Source organism: Dendrobates tinctorius, unplaced genomic scaffold (genome assembly GCF_039654945.1).
Source record: "Dendrobates tinctorius isolate UK_male_01 unplaced genomic scaffold, ASM3965494v1 ptg000138l, whole genome shotgun sequence".
NCBI classification, from domain to species: domain Eukaryota; kingdom Metazoa; phylum Chordata; class Amphibia; order Anura; family Dendrobatidae; genus Dendrobates; species Dendrobates tinctorius.
The window spans coordinates 7,659,508-7,683,075 of record NW_027361806.1 but is presented as its reverse complement, the minus strand read 5'-3'; the positions used below and the strand labels follow the sequence as shown (position 1 = coordinate 7,683,075).

The following is a 23,568-nucleotide window of genomic DNA, read 5'->3' as shown; positions in this document are numbered from 1 at the left end:
GAATCCGGCACGATGCGGCGAAATTTGGAACAACTGGATCCGGCACTGGATCCGGTTTTGTCCCATAGAGGTGTATTGTCGCCGCACCGTGCCGGATGGGTATGCGGCGCATCCGGTTTTTGCCGGATACGGCAAGAAGTAGCCGTTCGGCGTCTGCAAAAGGCTTCTTTCATACATCCGGCTTTGTGTCTCCGGCGCCGTGCGTCGAAAAGCCGTAGGGGCGGATCCGGGATGTGCCGGAGACACCGGATGCCTGTGTGGCCAGATACGGTGGCACCCACATTTAAAGAAGCAGCGCGAGACTCACATTCTTCGCGCATGCGCTGTGAGAAAAACCGGTCCGTTCGCTGCAACGTTTTTTTACAGCGCCGGACCAGTTTTCTCACAGCGCATGCGCGAAGACTGTGAGTCTCATGCTGCTCTTTTAAATGTGGGCGCCACCGTATCCGGCCACACAGGCATCCGGTGTCTCCGGCACATCCCGGATCCGCCCCTACGGCTTTTCGACGCATGGCGCCGGAGACACAAAGCCGGATGTGTGAAAGAAGCCTAAGTCTGCAGTGTCCTGAAGCATTGTTTTCTTCTAGCTATTTCCGTGCCTTATCTACAGCCTGACTGTGCACCGAGATTTTTCTTGACTTCTGATAACATCTATTAGTTCTGACTCTGGATCTAACTCTGGTTCTAACTTGGTTCTGTTATTGTTCTGTGATCTGGACCTCAATTGTCTCCTGGTTTGGATTCTGGTGTAATCCTGGGTGTATTTCTCTTCCTGACTGGTTCACAATGGTTAATTCTATTGGTTTGTAATCTGGTTCTAAACTTTTTTTTCCATCTCCTGGTTTGGACTCTTCGCTTTTGATTCTGGTTTATCAACTGTTTCTGAAATCTAACATCTGGTCCTGACTACAGACTACATCTTCTGGTGTTGGAACTGTAAACTGACTCCCATTCCTGTGCTACCAATCAATCTCTGCTCACAGTTCCAATTAATTGACGAATACTCAAAAGTCTGAGAAGCCTGACAGTCTTCTTACAAGAAAAAATAATGCGAAAAATGAAAGGATTCTTTAAATTCCGTACCTCAGTTTACCCTTCAAGGAGACAACTGCTATACAGGACCCCAGTCTAATACAGAAATATAGTCACATGTAACAGAAAACTGTGATTACATAAAATGAAAGCAGTAACAAGTAATTTATTTTCTTGAGATAATTTCACAGATGGAAGACAAACCCAGAACACAAGCAATGTATCTACAAAGAATAATTCTAATGTTTCCCCTTCAGCTGTTCCTGGCGGAAGTTCAGAGACCACCAGGAGCACTGCAAGTGTAACATCATCTACAGAAGGTAAAACAACGAAAACCGGACCAACCGTGGTAGCAACAACAACAGTAACACCAGCAAACATATCAACACCAGCAGGAATCACAACAACAACAGGTGACACACCCTGAAAAATATATAATTACATTCTAACTGTAAAAGAGACTATATGTATCTACATTTTACATACTTTCAATACTTCAGATTATGGGCATATTCAAGTGTAAGTTCATCCCAAACAAATGTATAGTTCACATAAAGAAGTAAAGCAAATCTGTCAGCAGGATCAACCCTGATAAACAGTCTATATTGGCATGTAGGTCATAGAAAGTGGAATAAAATGATATCTTGATATATGCGATCTGATGTTTTATTACACAGTAAGCCACGTTTGTCTTAATATGTAAATTAGCTGTTAAGATCTATGGGCGGGGCATAGATCTCCCTGAGAATCTGCCTCCAGAACTTAATGAAATGTAATGACTGACATTCTGCTCTCCCGAGCTACATTTCTCACACTGGTAATGCCACCTTCATTTCAAGTATACTCTTAGCAGCTCAATGTCAAATTAAGAAAAATTTGGAATTCTCGACATCCGATCACAGATATCAATGTATTATTTTATTCAACTTTCTAAACTTTAATATACAGCATATTTTGGCCTTAATGTGTACATACATCACTTATCCTGTACTGACCCTGAGTTACATCCTGTATTATACTCCAGGGCTGCACTCACTATTCTGCTGGTGCAGTCACTGTGTACATACATTACATTACTCATCCTGAGTTACATTCTGTATTATACTCCAGAGCTGCACTCATTATTCTGCTGGTGCAGTCACTGTGTACATACATTACATTACTGATCCTGAGTTACATCCTGTATTATACTCCAGGGCTGCACTCACTATTCTGCTGGTGCAGTCACTGTGTACATACATTACATTACTCATCCTGAGTTACATCCTGTATTATACTCCAGAGCTGCACTCATTATTCTGCTGGTGCAGTCACTGTGTACATACATTACATTACTGATCCTGAGTAAGATGCATTATTATACTCCAGAGCTGCACTCATTATTCTGCTGGTGCAGTCACTGTGTACATACATTACATTACTGAGCCAGAGTTACATCCTGTATTATACCCCAGAGCTGCACTCACTATTCTGCTGGTGCAGTCACTGTGTACATACATTACATTACTGATCCTGAGTTACATCCTGTATCATACTCCAGCGCTGCGCTCACTATTCTGCTGGTGCAGTCACTGTGTACATACATTACATTACTGATCCTGAGTTACATCCTGTATTATACTCCAGAGCTGCACTCACTATTCTGCTGGTGCAGTCACTGTGTACATACATTACTGATCCTAGGTTACATCCTGTATTATACTTCAGAGCTGCACTCAATATTCCGCTCTTGCACTCACTGTGTACATACATTACATTGCTCATCCTGAGTTACATTCTGTATTATACTCCAGAGCTGCACTCATTATTCTGCTGGTGCAGTCACTGTGTACATACATTACATTACTGATCCTGAGTTACATTCTGTATTATAACTCCAGAGCTGCACTCATTATTCTGCTGGTGCAGTCACTGCGTACATACATTACATTACTAATTCTGAGTTACATCCTGTATTATACCCCAGAGCTGCACTCACTATTCTGCTGGTGCAGTCACTGTATACATATATTACATTACTGATCCTGAGCTACATCCTGTATTATCCACCAGAGCTGCACTCATTATTCTGCTGGTGCAGTCACTGTGTACATACATTACATTACTGATCCGGAGTTACATCCTGTATTATAACTCCAGAGCTGCACTCATTATTCTGCTGGTGCAGTCACTGCGTACATACATTACATTACTAATCCTGAGTTACATCCTGTATTATACCCCAGAGCTGCACTCACTATTCTGCTGGTGCAGTCACTGTATACATATATTACATTACTGATCCTGAGCTACATCCTGTATTATCCACCAGAGCTGCACTCATTATTCTGCTGGTGCAGTCACTGTGTACATACATTACATTAATGATCCGGAGTTACATCCTGTATTATACCCCAGGGCTGCACTCACTATTCTGCTGGTGCAGTCACTGTGTACATACATTACATTACTGATCCTGAGTTACATCCTGTATTATACCCCAGAGCTGCACTCAGTGGCGTAGCAACTGTTTGTGGCGCCCGGGGCGGTCGAAAAATTTGCCGCCCCTTTGGTCGTTGATAATCCGGAAGCATCCGAAGAGCCCACACTACACTCAAAGATCTAATTTTTAGTCTGCTACTAACTCTTCTGTTATTATTTCTAAATTTCTAGACTTATATATGGGTATATAGCATATATAGGTGTTCCCAGGGGTGTATACTTGTATATAGCTTCGATAGGTGGCTTCCAGAGGTGTATACAGGTGTACATAGCTTCTATAAAAGGCTCACTGGTGCCGTACATGACTGGCGTAAATGACTGCCCTCCATGACTTGCATACATGACTCGCGTACATGACTGGGTTACATAACTGGCTTACAAGACTGACATAAATGATTGGCATACATGACTTGCGTAAATGACTGGCTTACCTTACCTGACTGGCTTACATGACTGGCGTATATGACTGGCGTACATACATTGTGCACATGACTGGCATAAATGACTGGCGAATATGACAGGCGTGCCGCGTACGTGACCGGTGGAGTCCAGAGCAGTTGAAAAGTTGTGGCATTTTTTTAGGACGCTGATATCTGCTCTCGAGGCGTTTGTATCCAGCGCTGACTACATTACAGCTGGAGTAGAAGACGCCAATCTCCAGGACTCAAGGCCTTAGTGTCAGCATTGGAGCAACCAGAAAAAGGAAAATGAGTAACTGATCCGACCACACAAAGCAGAACATTTGGGGTTGATGGACCCCGGTGTATAATACAGCCGGTGTGGCAGGTGTCACAGTCTGAGTGTCTCCCCTCAGGGCCCCCACAGCAGGTGTCACAGTCTGAGTGTCTCCCCTCAGGGCCCTCACAGCAGGTGTCACAGTCTGAGTGTCTCCCCTCAGGGCCCTCACAGCAGGTGTCACAGTCTGAGTGTCTCCCCTCAGGGCCCCCACAGCAGGTGTCACAGTCTGAGTGTCTCCCCTCAGGGCCCTCACAGCAGGTGTCACAGTCTGAGTGTCTCCCCTCAGGGCCCTCACAGCAGGTGTCACAGTCTGAGTGTCTCCCCTCAGGGCCCCCACAGCAGGTGTCACAGTCTGAGTGTCTCCCCTCAGGGCCCTCACAGCAGGTGTCACAGTCTGAGTGTCTCCCCTCAGGGCCCCCACAGCAGGTGTCACAGTCTGAGTGTCTCCCCTCAGGGCCCTCACAGCAGGTGTCACAGTCTGAGTGTCTCCCCTCAGGGCCCTCACAGATATCCCGGGCAGGCTGGGCAGCGCTTCCCGCCGTCCCCCTCACTCACCGGCTCCTGTGTCCCGGGATCTGCTCCTGCGTCACCTCAGCTCAGCAGCCACGTGTTCTTCGGGCAGCTCCGACCCGCGGCCAACACCTCCTCCGACGTCCAGGCTCCAGGAGCGGATGGGCGTTCACCTGAGTGCGCCCAGCACCGGCTCAGGAGCGGACAGCAGCCGGGGCTCCGAGTCCGAGTTCAGCAGAGCAAGGTAGAAAGCGCCTGAGGCTGAGCTGCGCCTGCACTGTGCCTCCGCGGAGTCCGCGCTTCTTCCACGGCAGAGGAGAGAAGAGGAACTGCTGCTGCCACGCGGCGCCGCCCCCACATACTTGCCGCCTAGGGCGGACCGCCCCCCCGCCCCCCCCCCACGCTACGCCACTGGCTGCACTCACTATTCTGCTGGTGCAGTCACTGTGTACATACATTACATTACTGATCCTGAGTTACATCCTGTATTATACCCCAGAGCTGCACTCACTATTCTGCTGGTGTAGTCACTGTGTGCATACATTACTGATCCTGAGTTACATCCTGTATTATACTCCAGAGCTGCACTCACTATTCTGCTGGTGCAGTCACTGTGTGCATACATTACATTACTGATCCTGAGTTACCTCCTGTATTATACTCCAGAGCTGCACTCACTATTCTGCTGGTGCAGTCACTGTGTGCATACATTACATTACTGATCCTGAGTTACATCCTGTATTATACTCCAGAGCTGCACTCACTATTCTGCTGGTACAGTCACTGTGTGCATACATTACATTACTGATCCTGAGTTACCTCCTGTATTATACTCCAGAGCTGCACTCACTATTCTGCTGGTGCAGTCACTGTGTGCATACATTACATTACTGATCCTGAGTTACCTCCTGTATTATACTCCAGAGCTGCACTCACTATTCTGCTGGTGCAGTCACTGTGTGCATACATTACATTACTGATCCTGAGTTACCTCCTGTATTATACCCCAGAGCTGCACTCACTATTCTGCTGGTGCAGTCACTGTGTACATACATTACATTACTGATCCTGAGTTACCTCCTGTATTATACTCCAGAGCTGCACTCACTATTCTGCTGGTGCAGTCACTGTGTGCATACATTACATTACTGATCCTGAGTTACCTCCTGTATTATACCCCAGAGCTGCACTCACTATTCTGCTGGTGCAGTCACTGTGTACATACATTACATTACTGATCCTGAGTTACATCCTGTATTATACTCCAGAGCTGCACTCACTATTCTGCTGGTGCAGTCACTGTGTGCATACATTACATTACTGATCCTGAGTTACCTCCTGTATTATAATGTCTGTGTGTTGTCCTTTTGTAGACCTGACAGTACACTTACAGCATGAGGACAAATGCAAATCAATTTTTTAGCTTGCTTCAACATTATTACACATGGACTGATGGTCTGCATGTAAAAGATCGCAGCTTGCTCTACTTTGATCTGTATTCTGGAATAGACTCTCCCATTTTATATAAGTGGGTGCATAAAAAACAAATCACATTTGGGTTACCATCCGTATACCATGCGTTTTTCACAGACTCACCTTAATTATAGATAGGAACCTGTATTTAATCTTTATTAAATTTTTCATGTACAAAACTTACATACGGATACAATTGATAAAATGGATGGATTTTGCATACACTTGTGTGAACTCGGCTTAACACAGATATTATGTAATATAAATAACATATAAAACATGTGATGTAACTATGATAACATTAATAGATTAACGACATGATACAATATTTCATACAACACTGACATCATGTAATATTTTTCCATAGATCAAGAACCTTTGTATTCATGTACCCAAAAGTGTATTAGTGAGACTTGTATACCATATAAGAATATAAGCGCATCCCTGTGTGAACAAGCACCTGGGAGGGGGAATAACAATATGAGCCTGTGTGCATGTAATACTGGGGTGTCACGTAGCGATGGTCTCACATGACGGCATCCACGGTGATAACTGCTGTGTGGGACCACAGTCTAATACAGGAATCTAGTTGCATATACAGTAATAGAAAATGCTAATTATACAACATAAAGGAAATAATAAGGAATTTAGAAGAAGAAGGAAATGATTTCAGAGACAAACCAGAACTGAATCACTTTACCTGCGAAGAATATTTCTAATGTTTCCACTACAACTGTTACAGGTGGAAATTCAGTGAGCACCAGGAGCACTGCAAGTGTAACATCACCTACAGGAAGTAAAGCAACAACAACCGAAACACCAGAAAGCACAACAACAACAGCAGGAATCACAACAACAACAGCAGCAGCAGCAGCAGCAGGTGCCACTCCCTGATAAAATATCATTACACTATTATTGTAAAAAGGAGATGATCTATAAAACCAAGCTTTTTATTTACGTTTTTCATACTTTAGTTACATAAGATTACTGACATTTCCAGGTTAAAGTTCAGTTTACACATAGAATTAAAGGGTTGTTTCTCAACTTTGATTCTATTGCTAGTAAATGTCATCAATATCAAAGCAAAGGAACAAAATAAAATGTATACATGTAACAATAATACCATGTACCACTGACTGTAACACTGACACTATGCAACATCCTCGTTATGTAAGCTGAAGTAAGTTGTCCAGTGAAAATAAGTTATTATCATATAACCTCAGTAGACGTAATAACTTGTTGATCGGTGGGGATCCACTGCAGGGATACTTATGATATTTAGGAACCCTACCATGCATAGGTCATTAATATGAAATCAATATCACAACCCTTTTAAATACAGTTTTTTTACATTGATCATGAGTTACATCATGTATTATACTCCAGAGCTGCACACACTATTCTGCTGGTGCAGTCACTACATTACTAATCCTGTACTGATCCTGAGTTACATCCTGTATTATACCCCAGAGCTGCACTCACTATTCTGCTGATGCAGTCACTGTGTACATACATTACATTACTGATGCTGTATTGATCCTGAGATACATCCTGTATTATACCCCAGAGCTGCACTCACTATTCTGCTGGTGCAGTCACTGTGTACACACATTACATTACAGATCCTGAGTTACATCCTGTATTATACCCCAGAGCTGCACTCACATTCTGCTGGTGCAGTCACTGTGTACATACATTACATTACTGATCCTGTATTGATCCTGAGATACATCCTGTATTATACCCCAGAGCTCAGCACTCACTATTCTGCTGGTGCAGTCACTGTGTATATACATTACATTACTGATCCTGAGTTACATCCTGTATTATACTCCAGAGCTGCACTCACTATTCTGCTGGTACAGTCACTGTGTACATACATTACTAATCCTGTACTGATCCTGAGTTACATCCTGTATTATACTCCAGAGCTGCACTCACTATTCTGCTGGTGCAGTCACTGTGTACACACATTACATTACTGATCCTGAGTTACATCCTGTATTATACCCCAGAGCTGCACTCACTATTCTGCTGGTGCAGTCACTGTGTACATACATTACTAATCCTGTACTGATCCTGAGTTACATCCTGTATTATACCCCAGTTTGCACTCTCTATTCTGCTGGTGCAGTCCTGTGTACATACATTACATTACTGATCCTGAGTTACATCCTGTATTATACTCCAGAGCTGCACTCATTATTCTGCTGGTGCAGTCACTGTGTACATGCATTACATTACTGATCCTGAGTTACATCCTGTATTATACCCCAGAGCTGCACTCACTATTCTGCTGGTGCAGTCACTGTGTACATACATTACATTACTGATCCTGAGTTACATCCTGTATTATACCCCAGAGCTGCACTCACTATTCTGCTGGTGCAGTCACTGTGTACATACATTACATTACTGATCCTGAGTTACATCCTGTATTATACCCCAGAGCTGCACTCACTATTCTGCTGGTGCAGTCACTGTGTACATACATTACTGATCCTGAGTTACATCCTGTATTATACCCCAGAGCTGCACTCACTATTCTGCTGGTGCAGTCACTGTGTACATACATTACATTACTGATCCTGAGTTACATCCTGTATTATACTCCAGAGCTGCACTCACTATTCTGCTGGTGCAGTCACTGTGTACATACATTATTAATCCTGTACTGATCCTGAGTTACATCCTGTATTATACCCCAGAGCTGCACTCACTATTCTGCTGGTGCAGTCACTGTGTACACACATTACATTACTGATCCTGAGTTACATCCTGTATAATACTCCAGAGCTGCACTCACTATTCTGCTGGTGCAGTCGCTGTGTACATACATTACATTACTGATCCTGAGTTACATCCTGTATTATACCCCAGGGCTGCACTCACTATTCTGCTGGTGCAGTCACTGTGTACACACATTACATTACTGATCCTGAGTTACATCCTGTATTATACCCCAGAGCTGCACTCACTATTCTGCTGGTGCAGTCACTGTGTACATACATTACATTACTGATCCTGAGTTACATCCTGTATTATACTCCAGAGCTGCACTCACTATTCTGCTGGTGCAGTCACTGTGTACATACATTATTAATCCTGTACTGATCCTGAGTTACATCCTGTATTATACCCCAGAGCTGCACTCACTATTCTGCTGGTGCAGTCACTGTGTACACACATTACATTACTGATCCTGAGTTACATCCTGTATTATACTCCAGAGCTGCACTCACTATTCTGCTGGTGCAGTCGCTGTGTACATACATTACATTACTGATCCTGAGTTACATCCTGTATTATACCCCAGAGCTGCACTCACTATTCTGCTGGTGCAGTCACTGTGTACACACATTACATTACTGATCCTGAGTTACATCCTGTATTATACCCCAGAGCTGCACTCACTATTCTGCTGGTGCAGTCACTGTGTACATACATTACATTACTGATCCTGAGTTACATCCTGTATTATACTCCAGAGCTGCACTCACTATTCTGCTGGTGCAGTCACTGTGTACATACATTACTAATCCTGTACTGATCCTGAGTTACATCCTGTATTATAATACCCCAGAGCTGCACTCACTATTCTGCTGGTGCAGTCACTGTGTACACACATTACATTACTGATCCTGAGTTACATCCTGTATAATACTCCAGAGCTGCACTCACTATTCTGCTGGTGCAGTCGCTGTGTACATACATTACATTACTGATCCTGAGTTACATCCTGTATTATACTCCAGAGCTGCACTCACTATTCTGCTGGTGCAGTCACTGTGTACATACATTATTAATCCTGTACTGATCCTGAGTTACATCCTGTATTATACCCCAGAGCTGCACTCACTATTCTGCTGGTGCAGTCACTGTGTACACACATTACATTACTGATCCTGAGTTACATCCTGTATAATACTCCAGAGCTGCACTCACTATTCTGCTGGTGCAGTCGCTGTGTACATACATTACATTACTGATCCTGAGTTACATCCTGTATTATACCCCAGGGCTGCACTCACTATTCTGCTGGTGCAGTCACTGTGTACACACATTACATTACTGATCCTGAGTTACATCCTGTATTATACCCCAGAGCTGCACTCACTATTCTGCTGGTGCAGTCACTGTGTACATACATTACATTACTGATCCTGAGTTACATCCTGTATTATACTCCAGAGCTGCACTCACTATTCTGCTGGTGCAGTCACTGTGTACATACATTATTAATCCTGTACTGATCCTGAGTTACATCCTGTATTATACCCCAGAGCTGCACTCACTATTCTGCTGGTGCAGTCACTGTGTACACACATTACATTACTGATCCTGAGTTACATCCTGTATTATACTCCAGAGCTGCACTCACTATTCTGCTGGTGCAGTCGCTGTGTACATACATTACATTACTGATCCTGAGTTACATCCTGTATTATACCCCAGAGCTGCACTCACTATTCTGCTGGTGCAGTCACTGTGTACACACATTACATTACTGATCCTGAGTTACATCCTGTATTATACCCCAGAGCTGCACTCACTATTCTGCTGGTGCAGTCACTGTGTACATACATTACATTACTGATCCTGAGTTACATCCTGTATTATACTCCAGAGCTGCACTCACTATTCTGCTGGTGCAGTCACTGTGTACATACATTACTAATCCTGTACTGATCCTGAGTTACATCCTGTATTATAATACCCCAGAGCTGCACTCACTATTCTGCTGGTGCAGTCACAGTCTATGCCTTGTACTGATCTTGACTTTCTTTAATTTACTCCTTTTTATTATTACTCTAGCACTTTCTGAAGATATCACGTTTCCTGTATATGCCAAGGTTTTGATTGGATTGTTTGCGGCAGTAATGGTCGTGGGTCCGTTAGTCATCGTTTGTGTAAGTAAACTACTAACTGTGCACAATGCATCAGACGTACAGACGCTCCAGGATCCCAATATCTTATGATTAAAGACTATTCCTCCATTAGTTGTGGAGTATGTTACAATTTGATAGAATTTTCGGCCCTCACAATCCACATTTACGCGTTCAGCAGATCCATACAAGGCTTAGACCCATTGTCATTCAATAAGGCTTATCCGTATCTTTTCACTGGTGAAAACAAACAGTACGCTGCATGTTTCACGCTGCATGTAAATGGGTATGAAACACACGATCTTCTTACATGAGATGCAAAATGTCACTGGAGTATGAAAGAATTTTATGCTGAGAATCAAGGTCAAAATCCCCAAGAAATCCTAAATGTGGAAAAAAAAAAGTCCAATTCATCAAACAGTTCTGATCTAATTCGGGGCTAGAACTGTTCGAAATGTTGCAAACTTTTTCATAGTTATGTACCCGCACAAAGCATTGACGACTTCTGGTGTTTTTATTCCACCAACTTTTGGAAAGTTTGTTGAAACTTTCCCAGATTACGTGGCCGAGCACAGTGTGGGAATTCAACGTCATTTACGCTCCAAAAGTGGCATAAATTAGGATAAAAATGTACTTCCCTCCCAGACTCGTGAACACTTCTTGTAGAGCACGGAAGCTGAAAGATGCACCAAACTGATTAACACACGCACACATCCGAATGCATTTGGCGCTTTCTACTCCAGCAAATTCCTCATCAAGACGCGCGTTCAAAATGTCAGTCTGGTAGCATTGGGACAATAAATGTTCTTCTGAGCTTATCGTCCTATCTTAAGCACCATTAAAAAACAAATTCATGCAGTTCCAGATTTTCAGTATGGATTGGAGATCAGCAAAATGAACATTTTTGGCTACTTTGGAAGCCAATGATTGTCATATCCAAGAAGCCAAGTCACCAAATCAGCTAGATATGTTCTGCTAGAAATTACCTTATTGCATCGTTTAATAATATTTCCAGACCTTTAAGAAACTTTAACAGTATTTTGCACAACTATGGTTAGGGGTAATAATTTATTAATGGCTGCATTCTTAAATTTTATCAAATATTTAAAGTGATCCTATAGTTTTCTAGCTCAAGATTCAGCGTGGTCTATAATGTTTAGCGCTCTAATCTCTCTCCACCACTAGGGAGCGCTGATTACATACAGATTTATACAGCTACGATGTAGCTCTCAGTGAGCGCCTAAGATAAGATGTAACAGATACTACTTCTTATGTGAGATGGCTAAGAAATATTTCTCTTTTGCAGATCGCATTCACCGGTGTGGTTGGTGCTGCTGCATAGTTCTACAGGATCATGAGACAGCTGTATTGGAGAGTAAGTATAAAAAATAAAAAATCTGGTAGTGTTTCCAGAAATATCAATTGAGAGGAAATTGAAAGTACTACTGTGTATAGGGCTGTTGGCATTTAGATCGATAGGAAAGTTTAAGGGTGTGTGCACACGTTGCGGATTTGGCCCTGCGGATCCGCAGCAGTTTTCCATGCGGTGTACAGTACCATGTAAACCCAAATCTGCTGTGCACATGCTGCGGAAAATTCCACACAGATTTGCTGCGGTTTATTTTCCGCAGCATGTCAATTCTTTGTGCGGAATCTGCAGCGTTTTTACACCTCTTCCATTATAGGAATCCGCAGGTGTAAAAACGCAGGTGAAATCTGCACAAAATCTGGAGAAAATCCACAGTAAATCTGCACTAAATTCGCAGGTAAAACGCAGGTCGTTTTACCTGCGGATTCAGCAAAATCCCAGCTGGAAAATCAGCAGCCAAATTCACAACGTATTCACATACCCTAAAGGGTTGACTCAATGCTGCCCTCTCCCCTACCTCCAGGCTTCCTGCTAGCCGGGGAGGTGTCTGCGCCCTCCTGACTGATAGACAGTTTTGACCAGCGACATAGTTGAGTTACTAGTCTGAACTGTGAGCTCTTTGATGCTTCAAGTGGAGGGAGTTTTGTCTCTGAGGAAAGCACTGAAAGTAGCTGAATCCAGAGATCTGCCCAGCTTTAGAGCAGCACTTGCATGCTCCATAGCAAAGAGCTTGTAAGTGCTGTATGGTGGTTTTATGTGTGCACTGTGTGATTGCATGGTTTATCCACTGAATAGTATTTCCGGATGAAACATGGCGACACGGCATGGTTCAACGAAGAGCGAGGTGTCAGACAAGGTACCAATTCTCTTCAATTTATATGCAGCAGCTACTTTCAGGAAGGCTGGACTTTCCAAAAAAGAAGAAAGAATCAAAATTGCTGGACGAATGATCAACAATTTAAATACGCAAACGATACAACACTGATGGCAACAAGCGTAGGTGGAATGACGGACTAACTACTGAGTGTCAAGATGGACAGTTTGAGCATGAACACAAAGAAGACAAAGATATTGACTACTGACAGATATGACTAGGATTCATTAGAGATGAACGGCGACAAAAAGGCTTCAACCTACTCATATCGATCTCATAGCTCAAGATGCAGCGATGACACCAGAAGTTAATAAGAGAATCGCTATGGGCAAATCAACAATGAAGTCACTGGATGAGGTCTTCAAAACGAGGAACACTTCCGTGGCGATGAACACATGGCCGGTACATAGTTGGTCTTCTCTGTAGTAACATGTGGATGCGAAACCTGGGTGATAAAGAAACAAGACAGAAGAAGAATCTACGCCTTTGAAATGTGCTGATACAATTTTGGAACAAATTAAGCCAGACATGTCACTCGAAACAAGGATCACCAAGCTACGACATGCCTACTTTGGACACATCATACGAAGAGAGAAATCACTGGACAAGGACATCATGGTTGGAAGATTAGAAGGAACAAGTTGAAGAGAACGACCAGCGACCCAATGGTTTAATACAATGAAGATAACGGCGGAGAAGACCCTGGTGGACCTATCTAGGCTTGCATTAGATCGATCTATCTACAGAGTGTTCATCCATCAAGTTGCCTTGGCTCGAGATCTAGCTGAAGGCCTTTAAATAAAATACGGTGGTATTGTTTGGAGTTTGTGTGGTGGTATTATCTGTTTAGGGTATTATTTGGTCACTCTATGGTTTCTTATTTGGCCACTGTGTGCATTTATGATATTATTTGGACTTTGATAAACAATCACTGAGCAAATATTTCAATTGTCTTACAGATCCGTCTATTCTTCACCCATTGAAGTCACATGTTTGAAACCCATTCAATATCTTAAATTAAGATGTGGATTGCAAAGGATCTAACTAATCCAAGGATCAAAGAAGCAACCAGATAACCGCACTGCTAGTGTGCAATAAGACCCCTTGGGAGTAAAACCAGGCCATCAAATTTTAAGACAAACGCCGTCATCACATAACTTAACATTGTTACCCGCTCTACAACCTGATTGAGCCTGAAACCGGCAAAAGGGAACTTAAAAAAATGGGTATTTTTACTTTCAAGTGACATTTTTTAAAAATCATTTCTACCCTGCCGAATTGTGACATGGCTGTGCACTGACATCTGTTTAACACAAAGCCAATAACAAACTGTTGGTGCAAGTTCAAAATGTATAAAGGAGAAGACAGCAACAAATTGATATAACGTACATACCACATTTTAACAGTAAATATGAATACCATGTGAAAAAGACACAGATAATAAAGATGTTTCATCATCAAGCAGAGATCTTTGAAAGTAGTGAAAAGTACCAAAAAGAAAATAAAGTCACCTAAAACGCTGATTTTTCATAATCACCGTGTTATTAATGTATAGAAATGTTATAGTTTATGGTACAATGTATCAAGTGTTTTATTATTCATAATTTTATGAAATGAAAATATTTTGTTTTAGAAGTAACTGACGGAAGAATGATTATCAATATCGGAGATAACGAATGAAAACAAAACAAAAAGCAGGATGAATACAGACAATAAATGATCTGGTCCTTAAATTCGTATTTGTTGTAATTTATTTTTATAGAATAGATGGAAGTCATATATTATTATCATATCAATCAGTTGCTACAATTACTGGGCAAAAGCAGTCATATCAATACCAATAAACCCAGGGATTCTCCTCCTGATGTATGTTTACATCGTGACAGCCCTACATTCGGAAACATTGCTCGTTCAACCACTTTCTTGCTTCCTTCTGGAGGAGAGTAGAGCAGTGTGACCATTGGAACACATTGCACAAGGGCGAGAGAAGGAATTTAACTTTTGACAAGCCTTCGCTTTTCCTTGTTTGTGCCTTGCAATTGCCTATAATAAACAATTCAACCTGTGAATTATTACACAAGTGAAAATTAGTCTTCAGTGCTCTGGGCATGGTCAGAGCACTTTCCAAGCCACTGCCTCCCCCTGGCTCTCTTCCTTGTCCAGCTCCCACTTCCTTTGTTTAACTGACTTATCTACTAGCCATTGAGCTGTTAGTTAAGCAAATGAAGATGGGGAAGAGAACCATGGAGTCAGAGGCTTCAGAAGTGCTCTGATCACGACTAGAGCACTTAAAGTATAATTTGCATATGACATAAAAAAGTGATTTTTCAGCCAAGGAGCAACAGATTACATAAGCAAAGGATTGTTATTTGTATTATTATTATTATGCATTGCTTATATATAGTAGTGCCATCACTGTCCCCATTGGGCCTTACAATCGACATTCCCTATCAGTATGTCTTTGGAGTGTGGGAGATAGCAGGAGAACCCGGAGGAAACCCACGCAAACATGGGGAGAACATATAAACTTCTTGCAGATATTGTCCTTGGTGAGATTTCAACCGAGGACCCCAGCGCTGCAAGACAACAGACCTAACCACTGAGCCGCCGTGCTGACCACAGCATAAAGGATAGACGGATGACTTCATTTTGCATACAATAGAATGACCATATATAAAGTTGGATGGGGGATGACCATTTTGAAAGATTCCCTTTAAATTAATATTTGAATGGGTTGATCCTTCAAAGACAGACCCTTTTTTATATAAATGAGCCGATGCGGCACACACCTGACGTCAGAAGCCCCAGCCAGCGACTAAAGGGAAATGTGCTATTACATGGTGACAAGTCAGATGAATGGCGATCCATGTAACACATAGCAGCTTACGTGTCCCAGAGCAGAGCCGCCCTCCATCCTGGCTTACTAAGGGGGGGTCCGTGCCTTTATGACTTCCATATGATCTCATAAACTCAAACAGGTTGGTTTGGAGGAAAACTCGATCACGCAAGGCTGGCATTAGATCAGGAAGCCCGGAATATAGAACGTTCAGAAAAGCTGTGACAGCCCCACAAGGTCCTAAGAGAAATACCAATTGACTGGATTTCTTCTGTATCTTTTGCTCTTTAGGAAAAATAGCATTGTGAAAAAAAATGCTGTAAATTTTGTTTACTGGCCCATCATTTGCTTGTGAAATCCTTGAAAGAAGTTATCTGGCAGAACACGTTCTTCTTGGTGTGGTGTAATAAGCACCTCTTCTCTAATAGCCATCCATTTGGATTTTATTTCTCCTATTAATATGCTGCTGATGACAAACGCTTGTTAACATTGTAACCGAGCTATGAATGAGGAAGGTTAGAGGGCTTAATGTGGAGATTTTCTTTTTATATGAGTGAGACATTTTCTTTTACATGAGTAAGAGGTTATGCACGCACGACGGAAGCTGGTCACATTGAATGCAATTCTTTTTAGAATGGACAAGGTTTATCTTTTGGAATCTCTATTGTATCTGAATGTAAAATAAAGTTTCTAAGGGGCAATTTTTGAAAAAAAAAAAAAAAATTAAAAAATTTTTTATTAGTGGTTGCCTGTAAGCCAGTCAAACGCTGGCTGGTCTAAGAAAGTCTTGTTTTTTTGTGAAAATGAGGAGTTGATCCGGAACTTCAAGTAAAATGTATAACATTATTCAACTAATAATTCATCGATAAAAATATGATTCTATAGAAAGTCCACAGGAATAAATGGATAAGTATCATATCCAAGGATGTTTCATCGTTTGGGACTTTCTCCTTGGATATTTTACTTATCCATTTATTCATGTGGACTTTCTATGGAATTATATTTTTATGGATGAATTATTCCTTGAATAATTTTATGCATTTTACTTGAAGTGTTGGATTTACTCACCCTTTTCACGTGGACTGTTTTCTTTTGGAATTTAGATCCTGTGCACTCCTGGATGGGTGAGCTGATCTTACATTTTTCTTTTGTTGTTGCGAAGTCTTGGTTTTCCAACATGAAGAGACAATCTCTTTAACCCTATAGTTATTATTAATTAATGGACTTTGGCTCAATCTCAAGCCATGGCGACTTGATGAATGAACGCTGTATAGGTAGATTGATCTAGTGCAAGCCTAGATAGGTCCACCAGGGTCTTCTCCACCATTATCTTGAAAGTATCAAGCCTTTAGATTGCCGGTCTTCCGCTTCGACTTGTTCCTTCTATTCTTCTGACCATAATGTCCTTCTACAATGATCGCTCTCTCCGTATGATGTGTCCAAAGAAGACAAGTCGTAGTTTGGTGATCCTTGCTTCTAGTGACATGTCTGGCTTGATTTGTTCTAAAATTGATTTGTTTGTTCTTCCTGCCATCCATGGCATTGGTAGCATCCTTCTCCAGCTCCACATTTCGCAGGCGTAGATTCTACTGTCCGGTTTCTTTATTGTCCAGGTTTCCCATTTGTATATAATCATTGAAAAGACCAAACTATGTAAGAGCTGTGTCTTTGACGCCAGTGAAATGCTCCTCGATTTGAAGACCTTGTCCAGTAGCTTTATTGTTGATTTGACCATAGCTTTTCTCCTATTGACATACCGTGTTGTCGCTGCATCTTGAATGATTATTATCCAAGTAGGCTGAAGGTCTTTACAACTTCCATTTTGTTGCCATTCATCTCAAATGTGTCCTGGTCGTACCCGGCAATAGTCAATAGCTGTTAGGAACGGCGGAACGCACTAAATAAAAATAATAATAAAGTGTGTTCGCCGCTCGGGGTCCACCGTGCAGTAGGTGTTACAACCGCTGCTGAGTAATGGCAGACAAGCAATATGGCGATATAATGTGCATGGGTTCAACTTCACCCGAAGTGCGCAGAGTGGGCTCTGTTCACACACAGAGGCGCCGCAACAAAAACATACAAAAAGGCTGAGCCTGTTAGAGTCACAGGCCTCAGGTAATGCACACACGGTATAAGGTCACAGGAGCAGGAACTAAGACAGAGGAGCTGCGTCCCTCTAGACCTACCGTGTGTGCGGCGTCGCTACTGCGAACGCCAAGAAGGGCTACAACTGCAGCGCGGCGCAGGACACTGCCGCTGGACGACACAGCTACAAAGCAGGCGCTATGTCGGACGCTAGCGCAGAGGTGCGGTGTGCACAGTGGCCTAAGGCTTGCCACAGACTGGCGCAGACTACTGAACTAAGTCCCTAACCACATGTGTAATATTAGAGGGAAGGGGTTTCATAATAAGTCAGTCACCTGAATCACACATCTGTCACCATTCACACACAGCAGTATAGTCTATACTAGCGCATGGCGGAACGGCCATGTGTGCTTTTTATAGCAGCCGGGACCTTCTGGGAGCTTCCAGATCTCCGAGATGGACCAATGAGATCTGGAGCAGGACCTGAGCACATGACTCCCGATCTCCAATGGGAAACCGTCTCATGAGCATGCTCAGTAGGAGGACACAGAGACTCAGCCCCTGGAGAGATTTGCTGCAAGGCAATCTCCTCTGCGGTAGATAAAGAGCAAGAGACTGCAGAATGTAAGGGTCTGGATTCCTGCAGAGCAGACGCAGGAACCTGACTCCTAACAATAGCTTTGTCTTCTTTATGTTGAGTAGGATTCATATGTTCAAGCTTTCCATCTAGACAATCCATAATTTGTTGCTATCAATGTTGTATCATCTGCGTATTTAAGGTTATTGATGATTCGCCCAACAATTTTGATTCCTTCTTCTTCCTTGACAAGTTCAGCCTTCCTGAAAATAACTTCTGCATATAAATTGAAGAGAAAACACTATAAACCCTGGAGCAATCTACTACCCAGTCCAGTCGCCACACCCCAGAAAATAGCTGATTTTGCCAGGGGAAGTCACAGCCAGGGGTGCATTTCCCCTAGAGCAGTATTTCATCATCAGATACCATAAAGGATTTCCGGCTGATTTTGCAGGGGATCTTGCAACCAGATGAATGGTGTCTTCCATGCAATACAAGAGTGGGTTAAATGGGTTGTTAACAACCCCTTAAAAAAATGTCCAGCATGATGACCACATAAAAAATAATAAAAAAAGTTACTCAGCATCTGATCTGATTCCCAATCGGGGGATGCGCAGTGGGGTATCGGTACGAGAGTAAACTTTTTTTTTTAAATTTGACTACCATATTGGACAAGTTTTGTAACAAAAAAAATAAATAAATAAATGTGGACAACTCCTTTAAGTCTGCCAAAATGGCATCGGTAGAGTGTCTCTCTGTTCTGGCGCTTTAGTGGGGGACATCACTCTATGACGTCACTATAAGCAGTGTTTTTCTTCCGGAGAGCACATTTAAGACCCTTCCATTGAAGAAGACTGTTGGTGTAATAGCCAATGTGACTAAACATATTCATGAATTATTACAGTCTGAAAAAAAATGTATATCTTCAATCAGTTCAGACAGAAAACCTTTTGAATAGATTTTCCCACAAAAAAAGTCATTTATCCTATATTCAAAGGGTGGGTGACAAACAGAGCGGAGATTCTGCCATTGGAACCCTCACGTGTCAATAAAACAAAGTTCCTTTTGGGAAGTGTGTTCGAAGGGGTCACACATGCTCGCTTTAAAGACCTTCAGAAAGAGGACGTGGGTAATCACTGGGGGGTCCCATTAGTGGATACCCCCAGGAACCTTACTGTGGATAGGTAATAAATGTTTTTGGGAAGTTTTTCTATTTTAAATAAAAAAAAAGGAAGAAAAAGAGAAAATATAGGTCAGAAGAGGACACAATGTGAAGGGGAAAAAACAGTCACTTGGAGGATGGAAATATTTTAAAAAATGCATATGAGGTTTTAAAGCAATAAAATTGATTTATATATATACAGTATATACTGTATATTAGGAAGCAGTGACACGATGACCTTGATTTTACAGTTCCTGAATGCACCTGTCATACCTTACATTCTTCTCTATTACGTTCCTATATAAATTACAATTAACGATGTACCGAGGTGCGAGATCACGATCCGATGCTCACGGTGTTATCACTGGAGGAGGACATATTGCCCATGCCTGCTGATATCTGTCACCGCCTGGTCCGTCCCCCATTTATAAAAGTCACTGCCATCTTTATCGTCGGTCAATTGGCTGTGCCTGAAGAGAGAGGACTATTCTGGGCGACTCTAAGAGACAGACAGGTAAGTGGCCAAAATGGAAGATGCATTGACTTTTTTTTATAACATTTTATAGGGATTTTTTTTTTTGAGGGGCTAATCCAATAAGAGTCATTCATGGTTTTGCCACAAATGTGCCTTTTAATGCAGGTTACAATTATATGTCTATATCAAAAAGGCTATTCTCTTAACCATCGTCCTGGCTGGTGAAGAGTGATGTGGCCATGTATGATGTGTCGTGTCCTCTCCATTCAATCCTAGGGGCTTTATAGAAACTTCCTAGAATCCTAGAGTTGGGCGGTATGTTGCATAATTACCTTAGATGTCTGTGATATGAAAACTCCTTTATTATTAAATATAAACTGATTTCTTTCCCATTCCTTTTAATATCATAGGTGCAGGGAAAGCTGCATCTTTCTCCATTTATGATCCACTTTTTCTACCCACCCCCCATATATTAAACATATTATCCATTTAAAAAAAAAACTGCTAAAATCATCTCAAAGGGTCACCTTACTGCTGCTTATCTAATGAGAACAAATGGTAGCAAAATGAGCTGGAAAACTTAGTCAACCACATATTAACGCTAAATGTACTGGTGACCACCATCAAGATTCCAGCACATCATGAGACAGTGCAGGACACACTGTATATATATATACAATATAAACACCAATGAGAAACAGTGTAACAAGTCCGGTGTAAAAATTGAAATAGAAATCTTTATTGTAAACAGATGAGGCACAATAGAGCTAAAAAGTGACACAACAAAAATGGCAATGTATAGTGAGCCACAAATAAATAATAAATATATGGATAAAGTAACCCATTGGCAGTGTGAAAACAAGTATTGTATAGGCAAAAATGATACATGGAAATGCCATCCAAATAAAGGGAACAATCCCTGGCTAGACCATCAAGAGTGGAAATGCTGCCTAGACATTGAGTTAGTAGGATCACATACATAATGGGAAATGCAGCTCAGTATACACAGCCGTACCCCAACGCGCGTTTCGGAGAAGTTCCTTCCTCAGGGGGCGTCTATGTCTCAATGTCTAGGCAGCATTTCCACTCTTGATGGTCTAGCCAGGGATTGTTCCCTTTATTTGGATGGCATTTCCATGTATCATTTTTGCCTATACAATACTTGTTTTCACACTGCCAATGGGTTACTTTATCCATATATTTATTATTTGTGGCTCACTATACATTGCCATTTTTGTTGTGTCACTTTTTAGCTCTATTGTGCCTCATCTGTTTACAATAAAGATTTCTATTTCAATTTTTACACCGGACTTGTTACACTGTTTCTCATTGGTGTTTATATTGCTGCTTATCTAAGGCTATTTTGAGAATGGAGATGAAAAGCCAAGAGGTCAGAGAGAGAGAGAGAAGCAAAGAGATGTAGCTGTATTCTAGGAAGAGTTTATCTCATTCCAGAGCTGGAGTCACAGCTACACTGCTCAGTACTGCTGCATAATATCATCCATGCTACTACTGCTTCAGAACATGTGCTATAAAGTTACAGGAGACCAGGAATCCTTCATGACTTTGTGTGATGTGTATGGGAGACATTATATCAGCTAGACTCCACCCAACAGCACAGAGAACTGAAAATTAGAGCTAACGCCTGTAGAAGGAGAAAGCCAGTGAAAAATGAAAGGTAAAATCCATATAATGGTCAGAATAGTCAGTGTTATTCCTCCTGTACTCAGCTTATTATGAAAACTCACATGGAATAACAGGTGGCTAAAAGTATTTAATAGAGATGTGAATTTTTAAATTCCTGACTCTATGGCTTCCCTGTGTCGTTCAGAAAATCTCATGATGCAGTTTCTAATTGTAAAAGCTGAAATATCTTATTATATGACATAAAACGCTACAAGTTTTATCTATTAATCTTTTACCCACTTTGGATGTACGTGTAACATGTTTGTTATAGTCGCAATCATTCTGACATGGAAAATCATATTTTCTTGTCATTTTTAACGCGCAATGAATTTTCTAAAAAAGAAAATCTGGAAAACAATTGTGGAAGGGCGCATTTTTCCCCCCCTTTTTCAAAACAACACATGGGAGAATGGATGATGTCAATCAAAGATAATGCTGCAAAAACACAAGCTTTTCGTCAAGAAGAAATAAAAAAAAAGTTATGGCTCATGGAAGAAGGGGAGGAAAAACCAAACACGAACTAACGGAAACTAGCCATGTCGGGAGGGGTTAATTTATGTAGGTTTTTTGACAATAAAATGAAAACAATATCCCATAAATGCACAGTACATGTAAGTTGTTTGGGAGTGTAAAGTTTTATAGGTTTCATTTTGTAGGAAAGGATGAGTTGAATGTTGCAAAAAACTGGAGGTGAAACCGACCTTTTCACAATCTTATTACCATTTGGGAGACTTGAAAAAACTTTCACTCCTAAGGAATCCTTCATTGTTACTTAAAAATACCTCCAAACCCTTGATGTAGGGATAGGTGAAGCATTCTACGATTGTATATCTGGCCCGGACTGGGTGACAGCTTAGCCCCTATACAGGTATGATCCGCTTCTACTGTAAAAGGTACAGCTCTTGCTGTTGGGGGTATCCAATGAACTGGAAACCATTGTTGGGAAACATTGTCTTGGGGGGGGCCATGGCTGGAGACAAACTGTACAGTAAATCATAGACACTAAAGCTGGCCATAGACATTAGGAGAACAATGGTTGAACGCAGCAATTTTGTCAGGAGTGACCGACCATGTGTATAGGAATGTCCAAACTACAGATGTAAGAAATCAGAAAAATGCCCAAATCTTTTACTTGTTGGTGAATTTTGAGGGGTCACAAGAGATTAGAGGTATATGGGAATCTGTATAAGATGGAGGCGTTAAGGGCCTTTTACACATAGCGATATCGCTAAAGCGTCACCGATTTTGTGACGCGACAGCGATATCGCTAGCGGTCTCACTACATGTGACACCTACCTCCGACCGGCCCCCTGCTGGATATCGCTGATCACGCGAGAACATCCTGGGCCGTTTTCTTCTGGCTGGAATCCTGCTGGCGCTGATG

General features: G+C 41.9%; 1 protein-coding gene across 8 annotated transcripts in view; it reads left to right on the top strand.

Moving 5' to 3' along the window:
* The window catches only part of LOC141048683 (uncharacterized), an 80,923-nt gene extending 65,827 nt beyond the window's left edge, over positions 1 to 15,096 (top strand). For 6 of the 8 annotated variants that reach the window (XM_073544518.1, XM_073544520.1, XM_073544523.1 and 3 more), the window contains 5 exons: positions 1,290 to 1,445; positions 6,977 to 7,114; positions 11,050 to 11,144; positions 12,427 to 12,495; positions 14,323 to 15,096. In XM_073544518.1, coding sequence (XP_073400619.1) covers positions 1,290 to 1,445; positions 6,977 to 7,114; positions 11,050 to 11,144; positions 12,427 to 12,462 — 425 coding nt within the window. In that variant the 3' untranslated portion in view covers positions 12,463 to 12,495; positions 14,323 to 15,096. The remainder of the gene's footprint in view (positions 1 to 1,289; positions 1,446 to 6,976; positions 7,115 to 11,049; positions 11,145 to 12,426; positions 12,496 to 14,322) is intronic. The other 2 variants (XM_073544521.1, XM_073544519.1) reach the window with 2 other exon arrangements.
* The last annotated feature ends 8,472 nt before the right edge of the window (positions 15,097 to 23,568 follow it).